Raw genomic sequence first — 22,453 nt, forward strand, 5'->3', positions numbered from 1 at the left:
ACTGAAAACATTGCAAAAGACACTTAAGCAATCGCTCATATCCGCAGCAGCCAGCGATGCCGATACACTACACGACGCTAGTACTGGACGCCAATGCCTTCTTCAAGGTCGCTCCATCCCAAATAGCCCAGTACGCCGACAAGTTTGTCACAATCCCAGAAGTCCTCCAGGAAATAAAGGACAGGCAATCAAAGAGTGCGCTAGTAGACGGTCAATTGCATTATGATCTGACTACTAGATCGCCCTCAGATGAAGCTGTTGTCGCTGGTACGTGAATTGGTTCCTTTTGAGTCTTTTTTTTTTTTTGCACTGGATTTTGCGGTGCAAAAAACCTGATCTCAAGTTTATCGACTCACTTTTCGTTAGTGACGACCTTCTCAAAGAGGACTGGTGACTACCCTGTATTGTCGCGTACTGATATACGTCTGATCGCGCTGGCATGGACGCTGGAAAAGGAGGAGAATGGAATGACAAACCTCAAGTCTGATCCGCAACCTGTAAGCTAGCTAGAGAGCCCTACAGAGGATCAAATAATTCATTTGCTGCAGCTACATGATCTTACCTCCGTTTCGCATAGATACGCGTCAACCAAGGAAAGCAACACAAACAGAAAAAGCAACAACAACATAGTAATAGTGCTGGTGTCAGTGGTACACCCAGTACTGTCGACAGTCAAAAGTTGCCAGTTGCTGCAGAGCAGGCTGCAGAGTCTGTAGTACCTGATGAGAGTGTAGAGACGAATGATCAGCAACCGGACGATCAACATGAAGAAGCGCAACATGACGACCAGGAAGAGTCTTCAGATGACGAAGACAACGAGGTCGTTGAAGAAGATTCACAGAGTATGTGGTGAAATTCCATACATCCAAATCCCTCGTTTTTCGTCGTTGTCGGAAGTCTGATTGTCTCATCACCACATAGCAAAACAAGACGAGTCACTTCCTACGGCTTTAACTCCACTCCCTGAATCTGCACCGGAAAGCGCCAAAAGTGATGACGACGATGACGAAGGGTGGATTACACCATCCAACATTCAGCGATACAAGGACCGACAAAATGTCAAAGTATCCCAACCAAAGAATGTCATCAAGGAGATATCTGTTGGGTGTATGACTTCTGATTTTGCCATGCAGGTTAGCTAGGAATCTCATTGGTTGAAAACACGACTCCACCCAATCTTGCTCTTGCCTAGCATACAATCTGACATCCTCATCATGTTATTCCTAGAACGTAATGATGCAGATGAATATCAAAGTAGTATCTGGAGATGGTCTCATGATTCGTAGTGTGAGGAATTCAGTCTTGAGATGTCATGCTTGTTACAAGTAAGTCGTTGTTTGTGAAGCAGATCAAAAGTGATGTTGTACAGTCCTTGATTCAATCCTTTTTTTGCGAATTCAGAATCACCAGAGACATGGACAAGAAATTCTGTCCTTCATGTGGTAATGCCACATTACTTCGAACCTCGATTGGAGTCGATGCAGATGGAAATGTGACCGTGTACCTGAAAAAGAACTTTCAGTACAATACGAGAGGAACAGTGGTATGTCCGTCCATATCCTCATCTGCCTTGTTTCTTTTTTTTGGGGGGTGATTTGGCAAACCGAGAATAAAGCCTTGCTTGTTTCGAGCATGTAAAATCCAACTAACCACTTCTCTTGTCTTTCCATGTACCCATAGTACTCAATACCACAACCAAAAGGCGGAAGAAACAAGAATGGCGTCATCCTACGGGAAGACCAACGTGAATACACTCGTGCTCTCCAATCTCAAGCTCGTCGTGAACGACAGCAAGAGCTCTTTGATGATCTGCCCATAGATCGAATCAAATCAAGGAGTACCGAAATCAAGATTGGAATGGGCAAGAATCCTAATGAGGCTAAAAGACGTGCAAGACGTTAAATTAGTTTCATGTTACATCCATATGATTTGCATCAAACAACAGCTGACAGTTCACTCGGATCATGCTGTGTCTTGTATTATATAGTTTTGGCATGTGTAGACATTGATTAAAAAAAAGAATTTTCTAACAACAATGGATACAAAAGTGAACAAGACTTTGTACAGGATTTACTATTAGTTCGTCGTCATCAAAGGCAAGGTGGTCGTTCAGATCAAGCTTATGTTCCCATCTTTTCTGTTATCTGATGAATCAGTTCTTCGACCATTTGAGGGTTTTCCTAAAGGAGAAACAACAGCTGAGTCGTTGCTGATTGCCCTCACACTATTTTCGAGCAGTTGAATTCATACCCGTTCTGCGTCCTCAAAGGCCTTCTGCAGTGATCGTAACGTAGCTACACTAGAGGCTCTGGCACCTGATTGAAGCTACAGGAAGAAAAAAGAAAACTCAGAAAGACTCCATAGTGTGTTTTCATGGTGATTTTACACATTTTTTTTGGTAATTTCAAGGTGTAGAAATGAAAGGTCTTCGATTTCGCTTCTCATTGGGCTCATCCAAACAATCAACGATTCAACACACCTTCATTATCACTGGCTCAACAATAGTCTTGACCACACTTCCACCAGCTGTTCTTATAGTTCCAGTATCCGTCACCCTGTAGTTACTCTGAATATTCCGAGCAGGTTCAGGTGCTTTTTGTTGAGAAGGTAGTATAGACGGTGTTGACAGTTGTTGTTGCAATGGTGCTGGTGGTACTGCAGGTTTTTTGTTGGCGGCGGCAGCTGCGGCAGCAGCAGCAGGAGATGAGGATTGGATTGGTACTGGTGGTGCAGGTTTTGGTGGCTGTTGTTGGGGTGGTGGTGGTTGTTGTACAGGAGGTGGTACTGCTTTTGGAGCTTTGACTGTACCGAAATCCCAACCACCTTCTCCCTCTTCGCCGTTCCTGTATTTGAATATCGGTGCAAGTCAGAAAGAGATGTGACTAGCTGCTTATGGACTGCGTACCCTTGTTCGACTTCATAGTCATTGATGGGTTTATCTGCTTCACCACCATCGGCCTTCCATCGTTCATATCGTTCAATCAGTTCAGTAAGATACGAGGTCTTTTTGGCAGCCTTGATAAATCGATGCTTCAACAATTCCTTGGCTGGAGGTCGCTGCGAGTCGCAAATGAGAAGAAAATATTCTTATCTTCGAAACTCATGCCAATGGGTTGAATTCGACAATCCAAACAACGTTTCACATACCTGTTCTGGATCTTTCTGAAGACACAAGGCAACGAATTCCTTGAATGCCTTTGAAAAGTTACCCTCCAACTGTGGTGGTTCATTCTTGGGTATCAGGAAGAGGACACGCATAGGATGCATTTCAGCATATGGAGGGGCCCCTCTAGCCAATTCAATAGCTGTTATACCCAATGACCATACATCAGCCTTGTCATTGTATCCCGATTGTTTTATGACCTCTAAAATAATACAATGTCAGAATGTAACTGATGACAAAACAAGACGATGAAAGCCAGACTGATTCACATTGGGAGACGAAAGCACCTCAAACGACACACGCAACATACCCGGTGCCATCCAGAATGGAGTTCCTACAAATGTATTCTTCTTGGTCATTGTCGCAGTGAGTTGACCAGAGACACCAAAGTCAGCCAGTTTGACATTTCCGTCAGCGCTCAACAGGACATTGGCAGCTTTGATATCACGATGAAGTTTACGTTCTGAATGTAAGTATTCTAGTCCCTTTAGCAGTTCTCGTAATATTATGGCAATGAATATCTCTTCGAATGTGCCAGGTCCCATCTAAGAGTAACGACGGTTTAGTAATAATACAGATTAGATGACAAAAAAAGTTACGACATCAAAGATTAATGGACGCAAAATTTGTAGTCATGTTGTTCACTTGTCAACACAAGTCTAGTTAACGTACCAGATCCAGACATGAGCCACCTCTGCAGTATTCCATGACAATCCATAGTTTGCTTCCTTTGATGTAGGATCCATAGTATTTTGTAATGTAGGGAGAATCCAGTTGAGAAAGAATGTTTATTTCCTGTTGAATATCTTCGATCTCATCCTCTGCATCTGTAGAGATGAATGTATATTTAGCATGATGATTTCAAATATGTGAAAAGTTAATTTCTTGAGTAATTGGTTGATGACGAGTTGTTTGTGGATGTTTGTGATGAGTTGGCGGTATTAACGGAAATGTTGAGCATGATGAAATGAGACAGCCAAAAGCACAAAGCGGAGAAGGCAGTCAAGAATATATTACCTTCGAGATCAATGATCTTGATGGCAACGGCTTCCTTTGTCTTCTTGTCGACTCCTTTAAATACCTATTGACAAAGTGGAAGATGTTGGATGTCTGTGGTTTTTGAGGAAGAACAGGCACGAATGTATATCTACCTCGCCGAAAGATCCTTTGCCTATACGATCCTGCCTTATAAAGAACTCTTCGGGGTCCGCAGTGGACATTCGTGCTTGATTTTAGGTTTTTGACGTTGTGTCGAATGGATAACGCGGAAGACGATGGAGACCCGAACAGTTCCAGACCGGCAAATACGCTTAATAGGTGCTATGAATCAAGCACTTGATGCAACTGAATAGTTCTCGCGGTCATGATTTCAAAGTGACACCCACAGACAAGCAACATGGAGCGACCAGGGTCGATGGTGTCGATTCTCATCCCATGAAATCCTCAAGTAAACCATGTACCCGGCTACGTGATGATGCAATGTTCATTACTCTACAAACGAATGAGACTACAGAGAGAGATGGGCAGGGTATCTACATCATGCCCTGTTGCTGTTGAGCAGACTGTGCGAGGGCACCAAACTTTTCCCCAATGATTTTGTTTACTTCTAGATATTTGCCGACACATCTGTCGATACAGACAGACTCTCCCTTATTGAGGTCGCCATCAGCATACTTTGGCACAATGCACTTTTTATGGCAAGCATCCACAATACTAGTAGTAGAGAACAAGTAGTCAGTACCGGGAATCATGAGCATGAAGCATTCAGTGATCTTGCGTTTACTTGTTGAAGAGAGATGTAACCATTTCCTATTGATTGCGATTGGTTAGTTCGGAGCATCCAGTCAAACTATGACACATGTTAACAAACATACCAGTTCTTGTTCAGCAACGGCCAAATTGTTACCGCCCTGAGCGCCAAATCCAGCTCCTCCTCCTCCAAATGACATATCGAAGTGAGTCGTTTTATATGATGAGTTGGATTTTTTATTTGCAACAAACGCAAACTTTAAAAAACAGGGAATTGAGCGTATTCGCATCACCAATCGCTAACTCGACACCATGCCAGCTGCATCTTCATCGCCTCATCTATGGCTACGCGCAGAGACCAAGAAGAATGAGCATCGTACTGCTCTCACCCCCAAAGTGGTAAAAAGTTTGCTCGATGCTGGGTTTACTGTCACCATAGAAAAGTCTCAGGAATCCATATTCGACAAGTCCGAATACTCACTGTAAGTAGTCTGCTGCTATTTATTCGATATAATCACTCTTCAAGTGTAATCTGTGATGTGCACATCACAGTTATCAAAAATCACAAAGCTAACTTCTTTCAAACCATTCAAAGGGTGCCTGGTGTCCAATTGGTCGATGCTGGATCCTGGAGGACTGCTCCAAAAGATGCATACATTATCGGTTTGAAGGAATTGCCCGAGAATGATGACACTCCTCTTCCACACCAACACATCATGTTTGCTCGTAAGCACAGACTGCAATTGTGTCTCGCTTCATTCACAGATGAACTGTCCTTGTATCGTGTATCTCACCATCTACTCATTTGCAGACTGCTATAAGCACCAAGGTGGTTGGAAGGACGTGTTGAGTCGATTTGATCGAGGCCAAGGAACGCTACTCGACTTGGAATTCTTACAAGATGATAGAGGTTAGCTTGTGTTTAACACCTGCAACCACTCTGACAGCTCGCCTTTTACTTGACCCTAACAAACACACAATATCACAGGTCGACGTGTCGCTGCCTTTGGCTACCACGCCGGATTTGCTGGAAGTGCCATGGGAATCGACTTATGGGCCCACCAGCAACTATCTCCAAACACAGACTATCCACCTACCAAGCCATACCCAAACGACAAGGAACTCATCCAATACATCAAAACACGATTAGACGCTGCAACCGCACTCAACAACAACAAGCAACCAACCGTAATGGTCATGGGCGCTCTAGGACGATGTGGTGGTGGTGCTGTCGACTTCGCACGTGCTGTAGGTATACATGATGAAAACATCATCAAGTGGGATATGGCTGAGACTGCTAAAGGCGGTCCATTCCCGGAAATACTCGAATCCAATATATTCGTCAATTGTATCTATCTCAGTGCAAAGATCCCTGCTTTCTTGACTGAAGACATGCTGGACGATGCAAAGAGGGTATTGAGTGTCGTGGTGGATGTTAGTTGTGATATCACAAACCCAAATAATCCTCTTCCGATCTATAATGACGCCACTACTTTTGATCATCCCGTGCTACACATCAAGACTGGGTAAGTAGTACTGTAGTGAGATATTGCACTTTCTTCTCATCACACTTACACGAATACCCAAATATAGAACTCCCGTGTTAGATGTGATTGCTATCGATCATTTGCCAACACTGCTTCCTCGTGAAGCCAGTGAAGCCTTCTCTCACGACTTGTTGCCTAGTCTATTGGCACTCAAGGAACGACATAGTGCTCGTGTGTGGACGGATGCTGAAGATCTCTTCAATAAGAAGGTGGCTGAAATGAAGTCATCATAGAAACGTCTTGTATCGTAAACTCTTGAGTCACATTATAGAATCGGGTTCTAAAGTCCAAGTTTGTTCTAAATTTTGTTGAAATTCAAAGCTTCCTACATTCTTACTATATAGTATGATTATATGCCTACAAACTCAACCATCCAGATCAACCACATGAAGAAACGGCACATACAAACTTTTCGGCACAGCAACAACCTCCATGACATCCTCAAAATCATACGATGCTAGCGAATCCACCTTAAAAGTCGGCAGAAACAGTCCTTCGTCACTAGATGTTCGTGATGTACGTGGCGAGTTATTGACACTACTAATGCTACTACCTCTCTCCATTGATGCTACTGATGACCTAATACTACTAATATTACTAGAATGTGACTTATCCAAAGCCCTCATGCGGGAAGCCACTGCTTGTGCTGTTGCACCACTGGATGTAGTCTCTGCTAGACACAATCTCACTAATTTGGCAGTCTGTATGCTATTAAGATCACCATCGACAGCCAAACTAACTATCTCATCAGTCGATACTTGACTACCATTACTGGTCCAATCTAGACAAATTATGTCTGCCGCTGCTCTACTGCGGTTGAGGCACGTCTTCAATTCACCACAATTGCTGGCATTCAAAAAGTCCTGTATCTGGGTTATTGATGAGTGGATTTTTCTACCATGAGAGTTGGTACACAATGCACGTCGGAGTATGAGGGCATTGAATACGTTGGAATCGATGTGATTGAGGATAGCGGCCATACAATGCACGACAATAGACCGTGGTAAGCAATGAGATGTTAGAGTTTGCATGAATGACGATATAAGTGATACTATGGCGTGGAGTGTATAAATAGGAGACGACGGTGGTGGTACTACCTCTCGCTTCACTGCATTCAGTAGTGCGGTTAACGAAGAAGATCTAGCCGGTACTGGCATTACTTTACTACTTGTGTTGTGTTGCGAGTGGTTTTGCTCGACAAAAGCTGGGATTATCATCGGTGCTAGTTGTGTTTGCAGCTGTTTGATAACATTCACCAAACACTCGTCTACTAACTGTCTCACTTCTTTTACGACTGTTTCTGGAGCATCTATACCGTAAACCGGGAATCTAGCCAAGAAGTAGACGCCGTTAGACAACCAGAACACTATCGAGGCGATATCTTGTGCACTGTCTCGTCCAAATGCTTTCTTCTTTACGGCTTCTACAGTATCAAACACGACACTAGCTATGGCATCCCGTTTCTTTTGCCGATGCAAATGTAGGGCGACTAGAAGGAGAATATGGAAGCTATAAGGTTGTACTGGAGACCGTAGTGCTAGAATAGAATCTATAGCTTGCACTTGTTCCTGATCTTGAAAAGAAAATGCAAACGTTGGTATCCTCTGATACTTCCACGTTTGGGTACTTGGTTCGACGAGTCTCAGTGTCGTGCCATCATACACATCATCAGATGGCCCGCGACTATGTGAAGAGCGCTGAACCAGCTCTTGGTACTTCTTGTTCATTTCCACCAGGCTGACAGCCAATACATTATCTCCTTCAGCTTGACGGATTGCTGCTTCGGATTGTTTTACTGGCACGACAATAGTGAATGGAGACCCGTTGATACGTTTGCTGCTGGTTCCTTCAGAGGCAAGTTCGACATCAACCTTGTAGGTTCCAGCCTTCTCGATTTGATATGTCACTGCGAGAGGATCACATATAGAAGTGGTCAGAATGTTGTTCTCGCAACGGCGAGACAAACCGGGAAAACACCAGAAACTTACCCAAGTATTGCCCATTGAGATTATCGACAACTTCTGGACTACCACAAGACTTATTACTGGTCTTTTCCAATATGGTGACGATAAACAAATCTCCACCAATAGTCTTTTCATTGCCAAATCGATCCTTGGCACGAATGAGAAAAGCGTTTCGGCCTACTGCAGCCGTTGAATTCAAGGTAACCGAGCAAGTTGATGCATGACTGATTCCAGGCTCAATATCGACTTGGAATGGCGAGTTTTCGACATGTTCATCATTTCCAATCATTACGTCCAGACGATACGTTCCAGCTTGAGTAGCATTATAAGTGATGGCACACGTTCCATCACCGTTATCCTTGACTACAGTTTTGACTGGTGAGCTGGCAGTTTTAAGACTGCCAACAGCTATCATGCTGGCTTTTATAGGTAGTCCAAGTTTGGTGGTCACGGCGTTCGAGAATTCATCACAAGCAAAGAGGACAAGAGACCCCATTTCACCAGCTACAGAGAATTTGGCTCCATGACCTTAAAATGGGCAGAAATTGGTTAAGTGCTCATGCTGACTTTATTTTCGACCTGGAAGACAGCAACAAGTGTGCTTAGGGCACTTACCAGTTACTTTACAATGAGATGCAGATAATGGCCCAGCAATGACCTTCACTACAAAAGGTGATTTGCCAACCGCATCACCTCCACTTCTGACTTGAATGTTATATACGCCGGATATGGTGCTAGGAAATATCACCGCATACGAGCCATCACCATTGTCTTTGACATTGGCTTGTAGCACACGGACGCTGCTCGATGTCGAATCCGCACCAAATACTTGAACCGTCACCGAAAAGGAATCACCACCAGCTGCTTTGCGTTTACCATGCTTGTCAAAACATGTAATCACAAAGCTAGTCTCTTTCCGTGCATTCATTTCAGCTACAATTCCTGATACGATACACTTTGAGGCATCCGGTGCGCCCGTTACGATATCTTTTAGATACCTTTTGATGGCATCAAGTCCTCTAGCACACACTGCCGAAGGAGGGACTGCTAGTTTATCATTCACGTCTAGAAGGAGTTCATCGAGGTACAGCATATTCGAGAGTGCAAGCGGTAGAGCTCTGATTGGGTTATTAGTGATATCAAGCGTTACGAGTTTCGGTAGGCTTGTCGAGTCGATTGGAAGGGTAGATAGCTGATTACTTTGAAGATATAGTTCTTGCAGAGACACCATGCCCGTTAGCGGTATATGCTGTAAGTTATTGTACGATGCGTCTAGCTCAACCAGTGATGCCAATTTGCTCATATTTGGCAAAGTGATGAGAAGATTGTGGTCTACTGCTAGTTTTCTCAGAGAGACGAGATTTATGATGTCGTTCGGAAGCTCAGATATCATGTTATTATTCACTCGTAGCTCACTCAACTTCACGCAATGCTTGAATACTGTAATTGGCAACGACTCAAGCCGATTAGCTCCTAGGTCCAACATCTCTAGCGACACTAGCTTTATAAATATATCTGCTTGTAGCACGGTAATTTCGTTTTTGAAAAGGATGAGCTTCGTCAATAGCTGGCATTGAGACATATGTGGAGGCAGACTCTGCAATACATTATTTCGTAGATCTAGAACGACCAAGTTTCGAGCTAAAGTTGTCCACGTCGGCTCTTCTTCTGGCAGCGACTGCAGCTTGTTGAAGGATGCATCCAATAGTTTCAGCTCCATCATGCTCTTCAAATCATGTGGAAGACGTTCCAAGTTCGAGTTTCCGAGATATAGCTCACGGACAGCAGATCCAGACTTTATGGCCTCATTCAGTTGACTACCCGTCTTCTTGCCATATGATAGTTCCAAAGACAATGTTGAAGGAGTTGATCGTAAGAGCTGTACAGATAATCTACGACCGTGTTTAGAGCGTTTCGTCGGCGATGGTGAGAGTGATTCAACATTATTGGTCATAGTGGATATAGATTTGAGCTAGAGCTTCCAATCGACGTATGTTTGGACGAGTTGCAGTTTTGATCCTAATGCTCGTTGATCTTTTGATCTCATTCGAGTTTGATAAGAATAAGAGTAGATCCGCGACGTTCTGATCAAATCAAAGTATTTGGTATGTGTGCTCTAATCAAAAGTCAATCAGCTTCAGCATCCTCTTACATGGAGTTCAAAAAACACCAGGCAAAGCAAAACAGCAACAAGTCAAATGGGGGCAGACGAAGGCACTCACGTACGTGGACTCCTGCTGAAGAATGGCACGTGAATAAATTCTCGTTCAACGCATCTACTGGTAAGGAAATACCAAAAAGATGGCTCCAGTTCCTTTTTTTCCATAGACTGATAAACTCGAACGAATTTCTTCATAGGCGCTCATAGGTCTAGTAAAGGATTTTTTCGACTTTTCGATGTGCAATGACGCGTAGGAATTGTGCTAGAACCGATGATGTTGTAGAAGCACGCTGGAACTGCATTCGCTCGAATTGTACAATGTGGTCGCATTCGCTCCATGAGAGATCAACTCAACGTTACTTCATGACTCACCTGTGTGGTGACTTTCGTTGATTTCCGCTGATTATTGTTGAGGACGGCTATTGTCAGCTTCGTCCACATCGTGGACTTCCGACATAGCTAGACCACTCCAGAAACTGTTCCGCCACTATAGTATTGTGCCATGCAAAAATGTAACTAGTACCTTGATCGTATACCAAATCACAGTGTCTTGCTTGAATGCATTGTTTGAACACGATTCTAACAAGTCGGATGTTGTTTGACGTAGATTCAAGCATCAACCAGTGTAATGATCTGTAACAGGTTAACGTTGGTTCGATTTCACTCGACTTTGGGCTCCTCGTTCCTCCGCCATTGCATTCAATAATGTGTTGCGAGAATTCAACCCCAAAACTGTTGTGACAAATAGATGATGTCGGTCAGCGATTCAACTTCATATGAACAACTTGAGATGTTTTCGTTTTGGTATTAGCAATCTCACAGGGGATCCTGCCGGTGCTTTTAAATCAACAACAAGGCTATCCTCCTTCCGTGCCGGATTGGTTAGAGCGTCTCTCTCGTAAACGTTGCATAAGTGAAGGTAGTGTGTTCAACTCACACATTCAGCTCGATTTGTTTTTGTTCATAGTAGTCCGTTGATACAACTTCAAGCATGCCAGTTTTTTTGGGGAAAGTTTATTTTACAGCCATCATTGTTCAAAAGTGTTTTGCCGACAAGTATTCGTTTTGCTAGTCGTGATGGAATTGTCATAGTAACACTCCAGAAGCAGCACTTGTTTTTGGTGCTTTCGTGGGATGGTCTCTTCGTGATGAACTTCGTAGAGCTTGCCTTATTCGCCAGGCTTTGCGGCTCCTTTGAGAGAGAATGTGAAACGACCACGGCACAGGTATGTCACTATAATAAATAGCAGAGGTACTTGTGTTTGTGAGAAGGTAACAAGGCTGTGATGTTGGCCATCAAACGGATGCAAGTAGATATGGCCTCGGTATCTGGCACCAATAAAGTCTAGTTTTAACGTGCCTTCAGATTTGACATCCAAACACTTAATAAACCAGTTGGATGTCAAGTCGATATCAGAATAATTTAATTAGAATATTAGAGTACTAAATACAATGAAACAGTATACCCTCAAGACGTTTGATTAGCTTATCCAGCTGTATGCTGTTGTTCAAGTGGATACGAATCCTTAAAGCAAGCTTCAAAGACAGAAGCAACAGTCATGTCTGCGAGTTGAGCACACTCAGAATGGTTCTGTAGAGATAGTGCAGCATCACGAGCCACACAACGTCGTTTCAACGTAGGCCAAAGATCTTTGCATTGGCCCATCGCTGAAGCCCGAATCTTGTGTTGAGACGTATTCAATGTGTGAGAATCGCTATACTCTGACTTAAAAAAACGAGAATCGTATCAATATCTCACCTCAGTGCATGCTAACATGGCGCAATGAGATGGAGGCGCAAAAGTTCTTGAGTGGTCTGTTTTGGAAAATGTAAGTGACATCACGATTTCGATAATTTTGGGCGTCTTCGCAGAGGAGAAGCTGGAAACAGCTCACCAGCTCACCGATGCAATGAGTAAGCTCATGACGTAGAGTTGAAGCAATCTCTTTCATGGAATGTAGTCGATCACCACATAAGACAATCCTCGAGCGATTTGAATCATAGTAGCCAAGGGTGCCTTCTCCTATATCAGTTCCATTGCAATCACGGCAGGTAATTCCACGTCGAAGAGCACCTCTATTTGTCCTATGACATTGATGTGGTAAGTTTATCTGTTGCAGATCCTCTAAACCCAAATGGTGCTCCTTCCTACCAATAAATATGTTGAACGAGTATCCGTATCCTCATATCGTTGTTGAGAAGGAGTCCAAGTACGTGAGTGCATTCATCAGCTCCCATATGCCTAGTAGAAGTTTTGCTTTACGTGGTGTGTTTTTCGTGCACTTTGCGATGATACTGACTTTGAGTCCCTTTCTTCAAGTCTTGTTTCCTGGCTTGTTTCAATAGATCAACCAGATTGAATACTTGGATTTGATGGGAACGTCTAGATCTACCATAATGCTGTACAAATCGACAGAGATCAAAAAGGAACAACCCACCATATCCAAACACACAACACAACACCTAGTTTTGGAGTGAAGATCTTGACGGAATCAATTTATGAAATTCGTTTTTTCTGAGTTTATCGCTGTCTCTGCGAATACCAGAGACAGCGCTCAGACTGTAGTGCCGGCAGCTCAAACTTCAAGCTAAGATCTCTATGGAATTACTCTGCTAAATTCGGTCCTCCTTCATTTATTGCAGTCTGTCTGACCCTACCATGAACCGCTCTTTGGTAGTGAGCTCAGCTCTGCGGTGTTAAATTGGTGCCAGTAGCTCAAACTTCAACTTTTCTGGCATCGCATCACGCACGCTCGGCTATTACGATTCAAATCATCAGACAGCTCGATGCACAACTTTGATGCTTTTGGGGTTATACTCCTTCATTATATGTTCCATACTCTCACGTTCTAATTAAATTATTTTTGAATCTGCCTTGTCATATAAACATCTAAATCCGTCATGCTACTGATATCTACCCTGTCCCATGGACATTTTGGTGTCGTAAGTCGACTGCTACACGTCGAGCACAGTCTATGTCGACACGGTAAAAGCTCTCTTGTTTCATATCCGTCAAAACATAGCTGACATTCACGCGTTGAGGTGATGTCTGTACTTTCGTCCGTCGTTTGCAGTTTGGGTTGAGTTCTGTCGTTGTTGAGTTTACGTTCCTTAATACGAAGATCAATTTCTTGACGTATTTGATGTTTCTTTGATTCAAATTCTTCTTGGGCAGCTTTTATTATACCATCTCGTATCAACGCAGCTTCGTGCACACGTTTCCTGAATGGAGTGAGAGTAAGTATTGATGTTTTGAGAGATAATTGGAGAAGCACGCGTCATACCTGTATTCCTCTTTTTCCTCAAAGTCATCATCTTGGTCTCTCTCGTCTGAATCATCATCAATATTATTTTTGGGATCATAAAGTGGCAAGGACATATAGGATTTAGATTTGATGGTAGTACGGGTTATTTTTAAGTGATCAAAAGTGGTATTCGTTTTATGTCTTGGTGTTTGGCTATGGGTTAGACGTGGCCGAGGTTCTGCAGGCAAAACATGCGAGGTGAGGCCGCCAGGACCGTCACGAATAGGTGCTTTACCACGTGCCATCCTTTGCAATAGCTCCGTACACTCATGAGCACTTGTGTCTTTAAGAGTCAAGACGTGTTACCAATTCATTTTGGAAGTTTCAAGCAAATACATATGTACCTGACTCGAAGCAAAACTGCATGAACAGGCTATCATTTAGTGTCAACAAGAGCATCGGATCCTCGTCAGGTAGTGTTTTAGATCGGATATTCGATAGTATGTCTAATGGTATCTTCAAGCAAACGTCTTTTGGCTGTATATTCGATACCAAGTCATGTAGTATACCTTCCCAGCAAACAAGATCATCTTCAACTTGTAAGCGTCCTTGGCCCAACACCGTCTAAGGAGGAAGTGGTCGTTAATGGGTGTTGATGCACGTCTGTACAATAACATGAGCTTACAAAGCCGACACAGATAGAGACGACACCAAAAGCCGACACTTGATTTACATCAGGTGAAGATTCTAGACTGAATTGCATCAAGACATCGAGACTCTGCTGTATCTTGTCTTGCGCTGTCTTTTTTTCTGGTTCATCCAATTTGGCAGCAGCACGTGCCTAATACGATAGATCAGACAGTTTAGCATACATATAATTAGATAAAGATCATGAACTATGCCGAGTCTTGTGAAGGTTTACCAGATCACATGCAGAAACAAAGTCAAAGGTATCGCTAAAGTTCCTGAATCCAAATACATCGTTATCAGGCAATGAATTTGGAGCTTCTGTCATAGTCGGAGCTGGAGGTAACGCCTCATTGATGCCCTGTACACTGGTACTGGAAGTCACAACGGGATCCAATTTTGATGTTGGCGACCATAATGATGGGACATGGTCGACGAAGGAGGCTGAGGAGGATTCCGTTGTGTCTATTAATGTATCTAGTATAGGATCGAATATGGAATCACAGTGTGTTGACATTACATCGTTCAGTGAGGGCAAGAGATCACTCTGCCAAAAGATTGTTTCGTTCATAGTTATCAGAAACCTGTCAATAAAATGAGCGAATGACGATCTCTGACGCTGCTTTTACACTACTAGTGCTCTCGATAGTAAAGGTTCCGTTGTTGCCTGTTACGGTGAATGCAAGTGGGTTTTTATGTCGAGGAAACAGCTTATACAAGATTTAAATTACTGGGGAGGCTGCTGTTGAGAATTGTATTCCGCAAATCGAGCACCAATTCGCTCACTGTGCTTCATAAACTTGTCCGTACATCGACTTAGACAGGTTCCCTACGGTTGCAAACGAAGAAAGTTTAGAATCACAGTCATGTTGAGTTCCATTGATGGATAGAAGAGATCCCCGACATTCTTTCATCATTGAAACCAAGGAAAGCCGTACAACTAAAATCAATGAGCCTACCTCTTTTTCAGATACGACTTTGGTCGTGAAGTCGTTGATGCAGTCATTAAAGCACCTATCGACCAAGTTTCCATACAAGCGCATGAAATCCTTCATTTGCCTAGTAAAGGAAAGCAATTTGAATAGGTCAGGACATCGTTGAAGCCAAAAGAAAGATGGTGGTCTAACCTCTGCTCTACGATGCGTTGCATAGAAGCCCTTTCCGCATTGTTCAAGTGACTATAGAAGTTTAAGGGTTATTTCCATGAATAGAATGTATGCGACATGCGTACTTGCCTGAAATCCATTGTGTTTTCCGTCTCTATCTATAGCTCGTTGATTTTTTTTCCTCGCAATCTCAAAGAATTTCGTGTCAACTACCAAGGTAGAAAAATACAACTTTTTATTACATGTGGAGATTTCCAATATATTTGATAAGATCTACATCATCATCAACCGCTCACCGATACTCGAATACCAACACAGATTCCCTGCAAAAGGAATGCTGATGGAGTCCGTATCATCATCCGTCGATGAAATTAATGGCATAGAACTCCCATTGAGTGCCAAGAGAGCACTCGATGTCGCTGAAGACGCTATACAACACTCGGCTCCAAAGAAAGTCAAGAACGACCTGGTCCTCAATGGTGAAGAAATGCAAGATGTCGTCAACAATTTGCCAGATGCAAACCAGGTGCGTTTATATTATATCACAATGAATTGTATCTGGCACTAGTCGGCCATTGTCGTCCATTCGCCGAAACTCGTTTACTGAGGCAAACCAAATCGGACGCCAAATTTATCACTCAACCACAATGATATAGGTCAAAAATGAAGCTAAACCCTTGATAAACAATTCTTTTGATCATCCTATGCAAGGTGAGATTCTCGATTCCGTTACCACTCTCGTCTTGGAATCGTCGTTGCGTACTCACTCCTGCACTACATTTTCGTCTCCAAACATCATCTTTAACACCAAATTTGTTGTTTAGACAATGTTACTCAAAAAGACGCTCTGCCCTTTGATATGAATCTACGTCGGCCGGCGGAGGCAGCACCTGAAACCGTGACATTGGTCGTTAAACCGTCTCGATCCAAGAAACGTGCCGAGAAACAACAAGAAACTACCATGGAATGGGAAGCGCCCGAGTCTAATGTGGATGACGGAAGGTCTAAAAAGGCACGTAAACCTCCAGTAGACCGATCTCTACTACCTCCCAGACCGAAAAAGCAGAAAGCTCCTCGCAAACCTCCAGGCAGCCCAAAGGAAAAAGTGCATCGTCCACCAGCAGATATGTCACCTTCAAAACATAGTAACTTCAGAACCCAAGTGGCTGCTAACGCCAAAGTCAAAAACGAAACTCAAGAAAGTATTGAACGTCGAAACAGATACCTATATCAACACCGAGAACTCTTTACGCCATTCTTGAACAAGGATCGTAATTTCTTTACTAAATTGGATGGAAAAGTCTTGTCTAAAGGTCATGTTGCTGCCTTCCGTAGTCCACACGAACAACCACCAAACATTGTGGGTGGTGAGATGAAGGACTATCAGCTACATGGTTTGGGCTTCTTGCTCTGGCTCCATGATAATGGTTTGAATGGTATCTTGGGTGATGAAATGGGTCTAGGTAAAATTGATGATTTACTGACTTGCAAAAAAAGAGTTCCAACAGTCTTGGTAACATCCTCAAAATTAGGCAAGACATTACAAACGATTTCCTTGTTTTCTTATCTAAAGAACGTTCGAGGTGTCTCTGGACCATACCTCGTTGTATGTCCATTGAGTGTATTGACTTCTTGGATGAACGAGCTGAAGCGTTGGGATCCCACATTGACAGTACGAGATAATTCGGGCCGCGTGTTTGATGTAGTAACGCCCCCTTCTTACGATTCCTTCTCATAATCAGGTCATTCGTTTCCATGGTCAACAAGCTGAACGTGACAGAATCAAGGCACAACTTTTGACTGAAGAATATGGCAAGTGCCTTGAGATTGATCGAAATCATCCAATAAGATTATTAACATTTATTTTGCTTTCATATAGATGTCTTTGTTACTACATATGAGCAAATCGTTGCCGAATCCAACTACTTCAAGGCTCGATTCCACTGTGAGCAAGGGGTTGTTGATTTTGCATGATGGTAGATGAAACTGACATTATATTGTGGCTCTTCTTAGTCCGATATGTTGTTATCGACGAAGGTCACAAGATAAAGAACGAAGCGTCGTTGATCTCACAAGCGGTATCAGAATTAAGAACTCAGTACAGGTAATGTTTGCAATGATAGTGATACGCCAGGAATATTTGCCTGCTTCTTTTCATCACAGGCGTTCACTGACCGGCAAATCTTCCTCAATAGATTGTTATTGACTGGTACTCCATTGCAGAACAACCTCCACGAGTACGCTTAACTGATGATACAACATTGATGTAATTTTCTCAGCCGTTTTTTTGCTCTTAGATTGTGGGCTCTTTTGCACTTCTTGTTCCCTGAAGTATTCACTCCATCTACTTCGGCAACATTCGACACTGCTTTTGATTTGGTCAAGGGCGTTATTGACAATGATGTATGATGTGCTTTGGATATGTGTATGCCTGAAATCGATTCATTTGACTACGATCTCACGCCAATTTCACATTGTACTAGGTCTTGGAGAATGCACGCAAACTTTTGGAACGATTCATGATTCGTCGTCTCAAGTCGCAGGTTGATTTAGCCATGTATGTCAGTTACTCAAACGGTCGTTTTCATGCCCATAAATTTCATCAGTTTTCTTTTTTTAGCCCTCCAAAGGAGGAAATGACCATCTTCGTTCCATTGTCCCCAATGCAACGCTTTTGGTACAAACGTATGATTACGCGTATGGATCTGACCACCTTTAATGAAATCTTTGGTGGTGGTGAAGCCAGTACTAATGGCAATGGTGTCGAAGCCAGTACGAATGGTAATGGCGTTGAAGCCAATAGCAGCACAGATTCACCTGCTGCAAATGGAGGAGGGTCTAGCTCTACTCCTATGCTGGAGGCGTCTACTCCAAGGATGGAGACGTCGACTCCCATGATGGAAGTTTCCACACCCACGTTAGAAGCTGCCGATACTCCCATTACCATGGCAACAGACGAAGCTGCTAGTGATGCAGCTGGTGAACAACCCGCCGCCGCTGTACCAGCTCCTACTGCGGCGGTCGTTCCTCGCTACGCATTGGCCCGTAAAAAACGCCCTCGTGGTCGTCCAAAGGCATCAGACCAGCGAGCTCATGAATATCAAGTTGCTGCTGATATGGAAGCCTTGTCTCGTGAAATGCAAGACGAATGGCGTGAATTGCAAAATCAGGGTATCGCTACCAAGGAAGGTGGCTCGCAATGGCAAAAGTTGATGGGTTTGGTAATGCAGCTTCGTAAATGTTGTAATCATCCATATCTCTTCCCTGACTCGGAACCTGAGCCGACTGTCAGTGGAGAGCATTTGGTATCTGCTAGTAGTAAGATGGTTTTGCTTGACAAGCTGCTTACCAAGTTGAAGGCTGAGGGCAAGCAAGTTCTCATCTTTTCACAGTTCACAGTGAGTTGTCGTTTTTCTTGCACGAGTACGACGTCTGTTGTTGTAAGGTTCTGACCTCTTAATCTTCACCTCAGACCATGTTGGATATCCTTGAAGATTACTTGGGTATGCGAAATTACGGATATGCTCGTCTTGACGGATCAATGTCTCGACCACGACGTAATCTCGATATTGAGCTCTTCCAAAAGAGGCCCAGTCCTTACTTTGCCTTCTTACTCTCTACTCGTGCTGGTGGATTGGGGATCAACTTGACAGCTGCTGACACTGTCATCTTTTATGATTCCGACTGGAATCCTCAGGTACAGTGTCGTTCTCGATATCACAGTAAATGTATGGCTCCGCAATTTCTGACAGAGAATGAAATTCTAGGCTGATATTCAAGCTATGGCTCGTGCTCATCGTATTGGTCAAACCAAGAAGGTCACAGTCTATCGATTCGTCTGCCAAGACACTGTAAGGTTCGCTGTATTTGTGGCAGTTTCGCAACAAACAAGTAACATGCGTTACAAATATCTAGGTAGAGGAGCGTATCTTGTCACGTACCCAAAAAAAACTCTATTTATCTGCCAAAGTCACTGAAGAAATGTCTGATCATCATTCTGGAGAGCCACAATTCTCAAAGACAGAATTGTTGGCGATGATCAAGTTTGGTGCTAACGCTGTCGCTCGTATGGGTGCTAGTTACGACGAATTCCTCAACGTCAGTTTGAGCTATGGAAGACGAGATCTTTGCGCAAAGCTTGCATTCTGAATCCTTTCGTTTTTTGCAGGAGGATATTCAAGTCATCTTGGACAAGTCGCAGAATCGTAACAAGGATGAAGCAACTTCCGAGTCTGCCCTCGACGACTTTGATATTACTATGCCAGAGGTCGACGTACGAGTCTTCGAAGGCCAACGTCATAACTCATCCTTCAAAGCCGTCGCTCGTGAATGGAAGGATAATGTCAAACGTGTTCGGGAGGCCCGTACTGTCATGATTGATGGTCAAGCAGTCCTCAAAGAAACTATAGATAATGATTCATGGGAAGCAGTCAGGACTATTACCGGCAGTAGACCTAAAGGGCAGCCAGCTCCTGTCAGCAATCGAAAGAAGCTTGATCGATATATTAATGAAGAGCAATGCCATTGCTGTAAAGATGGTGGATTGCTAGTCTTGTGCTCTCGTTGTCCTCGTTCGTACCATCCAGAATGCATTGGTGCGTCATGTGCCTGTTTTTGGTTGAAATAGTACCAGTTCATTGTAAACGGCTCTAGACTGAACTTTCATCCAATATTTAGCACTAACTGAAGACCATGTCAAGAGAATGTCCATGTTTACCTGCCCTCAACACAATTGCAGTACTTGGTGAGTTGTTAGTAGTTCTTTTCCATTACTATGTAAGGAAGACACTAACTGCGATTCCCTCTTCCGATAGCGGTCGTAATACTGCAGATGCCGGTGGTTTGATTTTCCGCTGTCAAGGTTGCCGTCATTCCTTCTGGTAAGCCAAAAAAGGGAGGATGTCTCATAGATGATGTGACTGAAGTCTGTCACTTCTCATTAGCGAGGACGATTTGCCAGAAGGCGTCGAATATGTAGGAAATACCATTCCAGAATTAGCATCCAAAGGTTATCATCAACAAAAGACCGCATACTGGATTCGTTGTCCGGAATGTGTTGAGTATATCAAGGAGCAACCCGAATGTATGACTGCTGAAGGTGCATTCAAACTCGGCTATGGCCTTCATACTCAAATGGTCGCCCGTGAACACTCCAGAAAGGGCAAAGGAAAGGTCGGAGGATCGCATGCTCCGGCTCCAGTACCTATAGAAGATCTACCAGAAGAAGGTGGAGAGCTCGAAGAAGAAGACGAGGAATATGAAGATCCTCCCAGGTTTCCTCATCTAAGTCAGGAGTTGGAAGCTTTGAGGGCAGAGATTGAAGAAATCATCAAGCAGAAAAGCTTGAGAGAAATTACAAAAGAAGTCAGCAAACCAGCTACCCGAGCAGAAAAAATCACCCAGTCTCAGCTACGAGACTTTGTAAATCAGGGTGTCATCCCAGCACCTGCGGCTGTCGAAGCTCTCAAAACTTGGTTGACTGCACGAAAATAGCCTATCCTTTATTTATCTTATATGTTGCAAAATGTACAAGTTTACTGCTTTTCGTAGAATAGAATGCCAAAATATGCTTTGGAAGTCGAGGCAACTCTTGCAGATGATTCGACCATTTTGTTGGCAGAGTTTGGTTACTCCGCGTCATGAAGTTACTAAGACGATTACAACGTGTCCTGAAAATATTCAAATAGATTTTAGACACTTTGACCCGTGTCTTCTATTGCACATCACTCCAAAGTTTCAAAACTCAAGATTTCCAAAAACTTTGCACAAAAATGGTCAAGGTAGGTTTCATCGTCCAAAGCAGCACTTCCACGAGCTGCTATTCCATTTCTTGCAACGAGTTAGACTTATTCTAATAAACTCTCTCATGTTGCTCTAGTCTACGATAATCGCTCGAGTTGCAGATGGACTTCCACTTGCTGCGAGCATGGATGATGAAGAGGTAGACATGCAGTGAATAATATCAACCAGAGCCTTTACTGAATCGCCACTCTCGTAGACGGACGATCTGTTTGAATACAAGCAGCAAGCAAAAGACATTTTCAAGAGATTGTCAACAGATTCAGACACGAGATGTTCCATTGAATCCGGCCCTTACGTCTTCAAGTAACTCATTTATCTTTGCTTGAGGATAAAGCTATGCCTTCAACGCGGCTATTACATTCTAAGACAACATCACCACTCTAGCTACTTGATTGAAGTTGGTGTCTGCTACCTGACGCTATGTGATCGCAGCTACCCAAAGAAACTCGCATTCGCATACTTGGAAGAACTACAAAAAGAATTCCAGCAATTACATGGTCATGAGGTCGCTAGTGTTGGAAGGCCGTATGCACTAGCTCGATTTGATAATGTCATTCAAAAGCTCAAGAAGCAGTACAAGGATGTACGAGCTCAAAGGAATCTGAACAAGCTCAATGATGATTTGCAAGATGTTACGCGTATCATGACAAAGAATATTCAGGATGTGCTAGGGAGGGGAGAACAACTCAACAGTATGTGTTGTCGTCTTTGTTGGAAACGTACACAGGATCTTATTGATGTACGTTGTTTTGTAGGAATGAGCAATCTATCACAGAATCTGGCTCAAGAATCTAAAAAGTACTTGAAGGATTCAAAGAATCTGAATCTGCAACTACTCTACCAGGTAAACGATCGTGCGCTTCTCACGAGATAAGGCTCACTAACATCACATCAATGTCCCAAACAGAAATATGGACCTCCAATTATCGTGGTGCTAATAGTCATAGCAGTCATGATGTTGAGATACTACCTTTTCTGAACGAAAATGATAGCGGTGTATATACAAGGATCAGAAATAAATAGTAACTA

At 43.3% G+C, this 22,453-nt stretch overlaps 8 protein-coding genes across 8 annotated transcripts; 4 read left to right on the forward strand and 4 right to left on the reverse strand.

The window, feature by feature from the left end:
• Positions 1-56: 56 nt before the first annotated feature.
• SmJEL517_g03410 (uncharacterized protein) lies at positions 57-1,902 on the forward strand (the record flags this gene model as incomplete). Its single annotated transcript, XM_031169338.1, has 7 exons — positions 57-267; positions 367-497; positions 578-842; positions 922-1,133; positions 1,228-1,325; positions 1,402-1,543; positions 1,681-1,902. The coding sequence occupies 7 exons, from the start codon at positions 57-59 to the stop codon at positions 1,900-1,902; spliced, it is 1,281 nt and encodes a 426-aa protein (XP_031024697.1).
• A 218-nt stretch (positions 1,903-2,120) lies between these two features.
• Positions 2,121-4,383, reverse strand: SmJEL517_g03411 (uncharacterized protein; the record flags this gene model as incomplete). Its single annotated transcript, XM_031169339.1, has 9 exons — positions 2,121-2,180; positions 2,251-2,325; positions 2,480-2,843; positions 2,906-3,057; positions 3,148-3,365; positions 3,474-3,708; positions 3,836-3,990; positions 4,181-4,244; positions 4,315-4,383. The coding sequence occupies 9 exons, from the start codon at positions 4,381-4,383 to the stop codon at positions 2,121-2,123; spliced, it is 1,392 nt and encodes a 463-aa protein (XP_031024696.1).
• Positions 4,384-4,695: 312 nt separating this feature from the next.
• On the reverse strand, positions 4,696-5,112 carry SmJEL517_g03412 (uncharacterized protein; the record flags this gene model as incomplete). The annotated part of the gene is made up of 3 exons (XM_031169340.1): positions 4,696-4,876; positions 4,947-4,972; positions 5,038-5,112. 3 exons carry the CDS (start codon positions 5,110-5,112, stop codon positions 4,696-4,698), a joined length of 282 nt encoding a protein of 93 aa, XP_031024699.1.
• A 112-nt stretch (positions 5,113-5,224) lies between these two features.
• Positions 5,225-6,692, forward strand: LYS1 (saccharopine dehydrogenase (NAD+, L-lysine-forming); the record flags this gene model as incomplete). Its single annotated transcript, XM_031169341.1, has 5 exons — positions 5,225-5,394; positions 5,508-5,638; positions 5,724-5,822; positions 5,901-6,438; positions 6,506-6,692. The coding sequence occupies 5 exons, from the start codon at positions 5,225-5,227 to the stop codon at positions 6,690-6,692; spliced, it is 1,125 nt and encodes a 374-aa protein (XP_031024698.1).
• Positions 6,693-13,498: 6,806 nt separating this feature from the next.
• SmJEL517_g03414 (uncharacterized protein) lies at positions 13,499-15,087 on the reverse strand (the record flags this gene model as incomplete). The annotated part of the gene is made up of 6 exons (XM_031169342.1): positions 13,499-13,557; positions 13,640-13,806; positions 13,869-14,172; positions 14,234-14,453; positions 14,515-14,670; positions 14,752-15,087. The coding sequence occupies 6 exons, from the start codon at positions 15,085-15,087 to the stop codon at positions 13,499-13,501; spliced, it is 1,242 nt and encodes a 413-aa protein (XP_031024693.1).
• Positions 15,088-15,243: 156 nt separating this feature from the next.
• On the reverse strand, positions 15,244-15,571 carry SmJEL517_g03415 (uncharacterized protein; the record flags this gene model as incomplete). The annotated part of the gene is made up of 2 exons (XM_031169343.1): positions 15,244-15,345; positions 15,476-15,571. The coding sequence occupies 2 exons, from the start codon at positions 15,569-15,571 to the stop codon at positions 15,244-15,246; spliced, it is 198 nt and encodes a 65-aa protein (XP_031024692.1).
• A 385-nt stretch (positions 15,572-15,956) lies between these two features.
• SmJEL517_g03416 (uncharacterized protein) lies at positions 15,957-21,115 on the forward strand (the record flags this gene model as incomplete). Its single annotated transcript, XM_031169344.1, has 18 exons — positions 15,957-16,148; positions 16,279-16,333; positions 16,447-17,085; positions 17,155-17,294; positions 17,365-17,395; positions 17,502-17,567; positions 17,636-17,726; positions 17,818-17,859; positions 17,920-18,025; positions 18,106-18,179; positions 18,243-19,020; positions 19,095-19,319; positions 19,390-19,473; positions 19,538-19,720; positions 19,791-20,217; positions 20,300-20,366; positions 20,437-20,502; positions 20,566-21,115. 18 exons carry the CDS (start codon positions 15,957-15,959, stop codon positions 21,113-21,115), a joined length of 3,816 nt encoding a protein of 1,271 aa, XP_031024695.1.
• Positions 21,116-21,393: 278 nt separating this feature from the next.
• On the forward strand, positions 21,394-22,403 carry SmJEL517_g03417 (uncharacterized protein; the record flags this gene model as incomplete). The annotated part of the gene is made up of 6 exons (XM_031169345.1): positions 21,394-21,402; positions 21,501-21,563; positions 21,621-21,727; positions 21,809-22,116; positions 22,180-22,268; positions 22,332-22,403. The coding sequence occupies 6 exons, from the start codon at positions 21,394-21,396 to the stop codon at positions 22,401-22,403; spliced, it is 648 nt and encodes a 215-aa protein (XP_031024694.1).
• Between the last annotated feature and the right edge of the window lie 50 nt (positions 22,404-22,453).

Source organism: Synchytrium microbalum (assembly GCF_006535985.1).
Source record: "Synchytrium microbalum strain JEL517 chromosome Unknown SmJEL517_scf0018, whole genome shotgun sequence".
NCBI lineage: Eukaryota > Fungi > Chytridiomycota > Chytridiomycetes > Synchytriales > Synchytriaceae > Synchytrium > Synchytrium microbalum.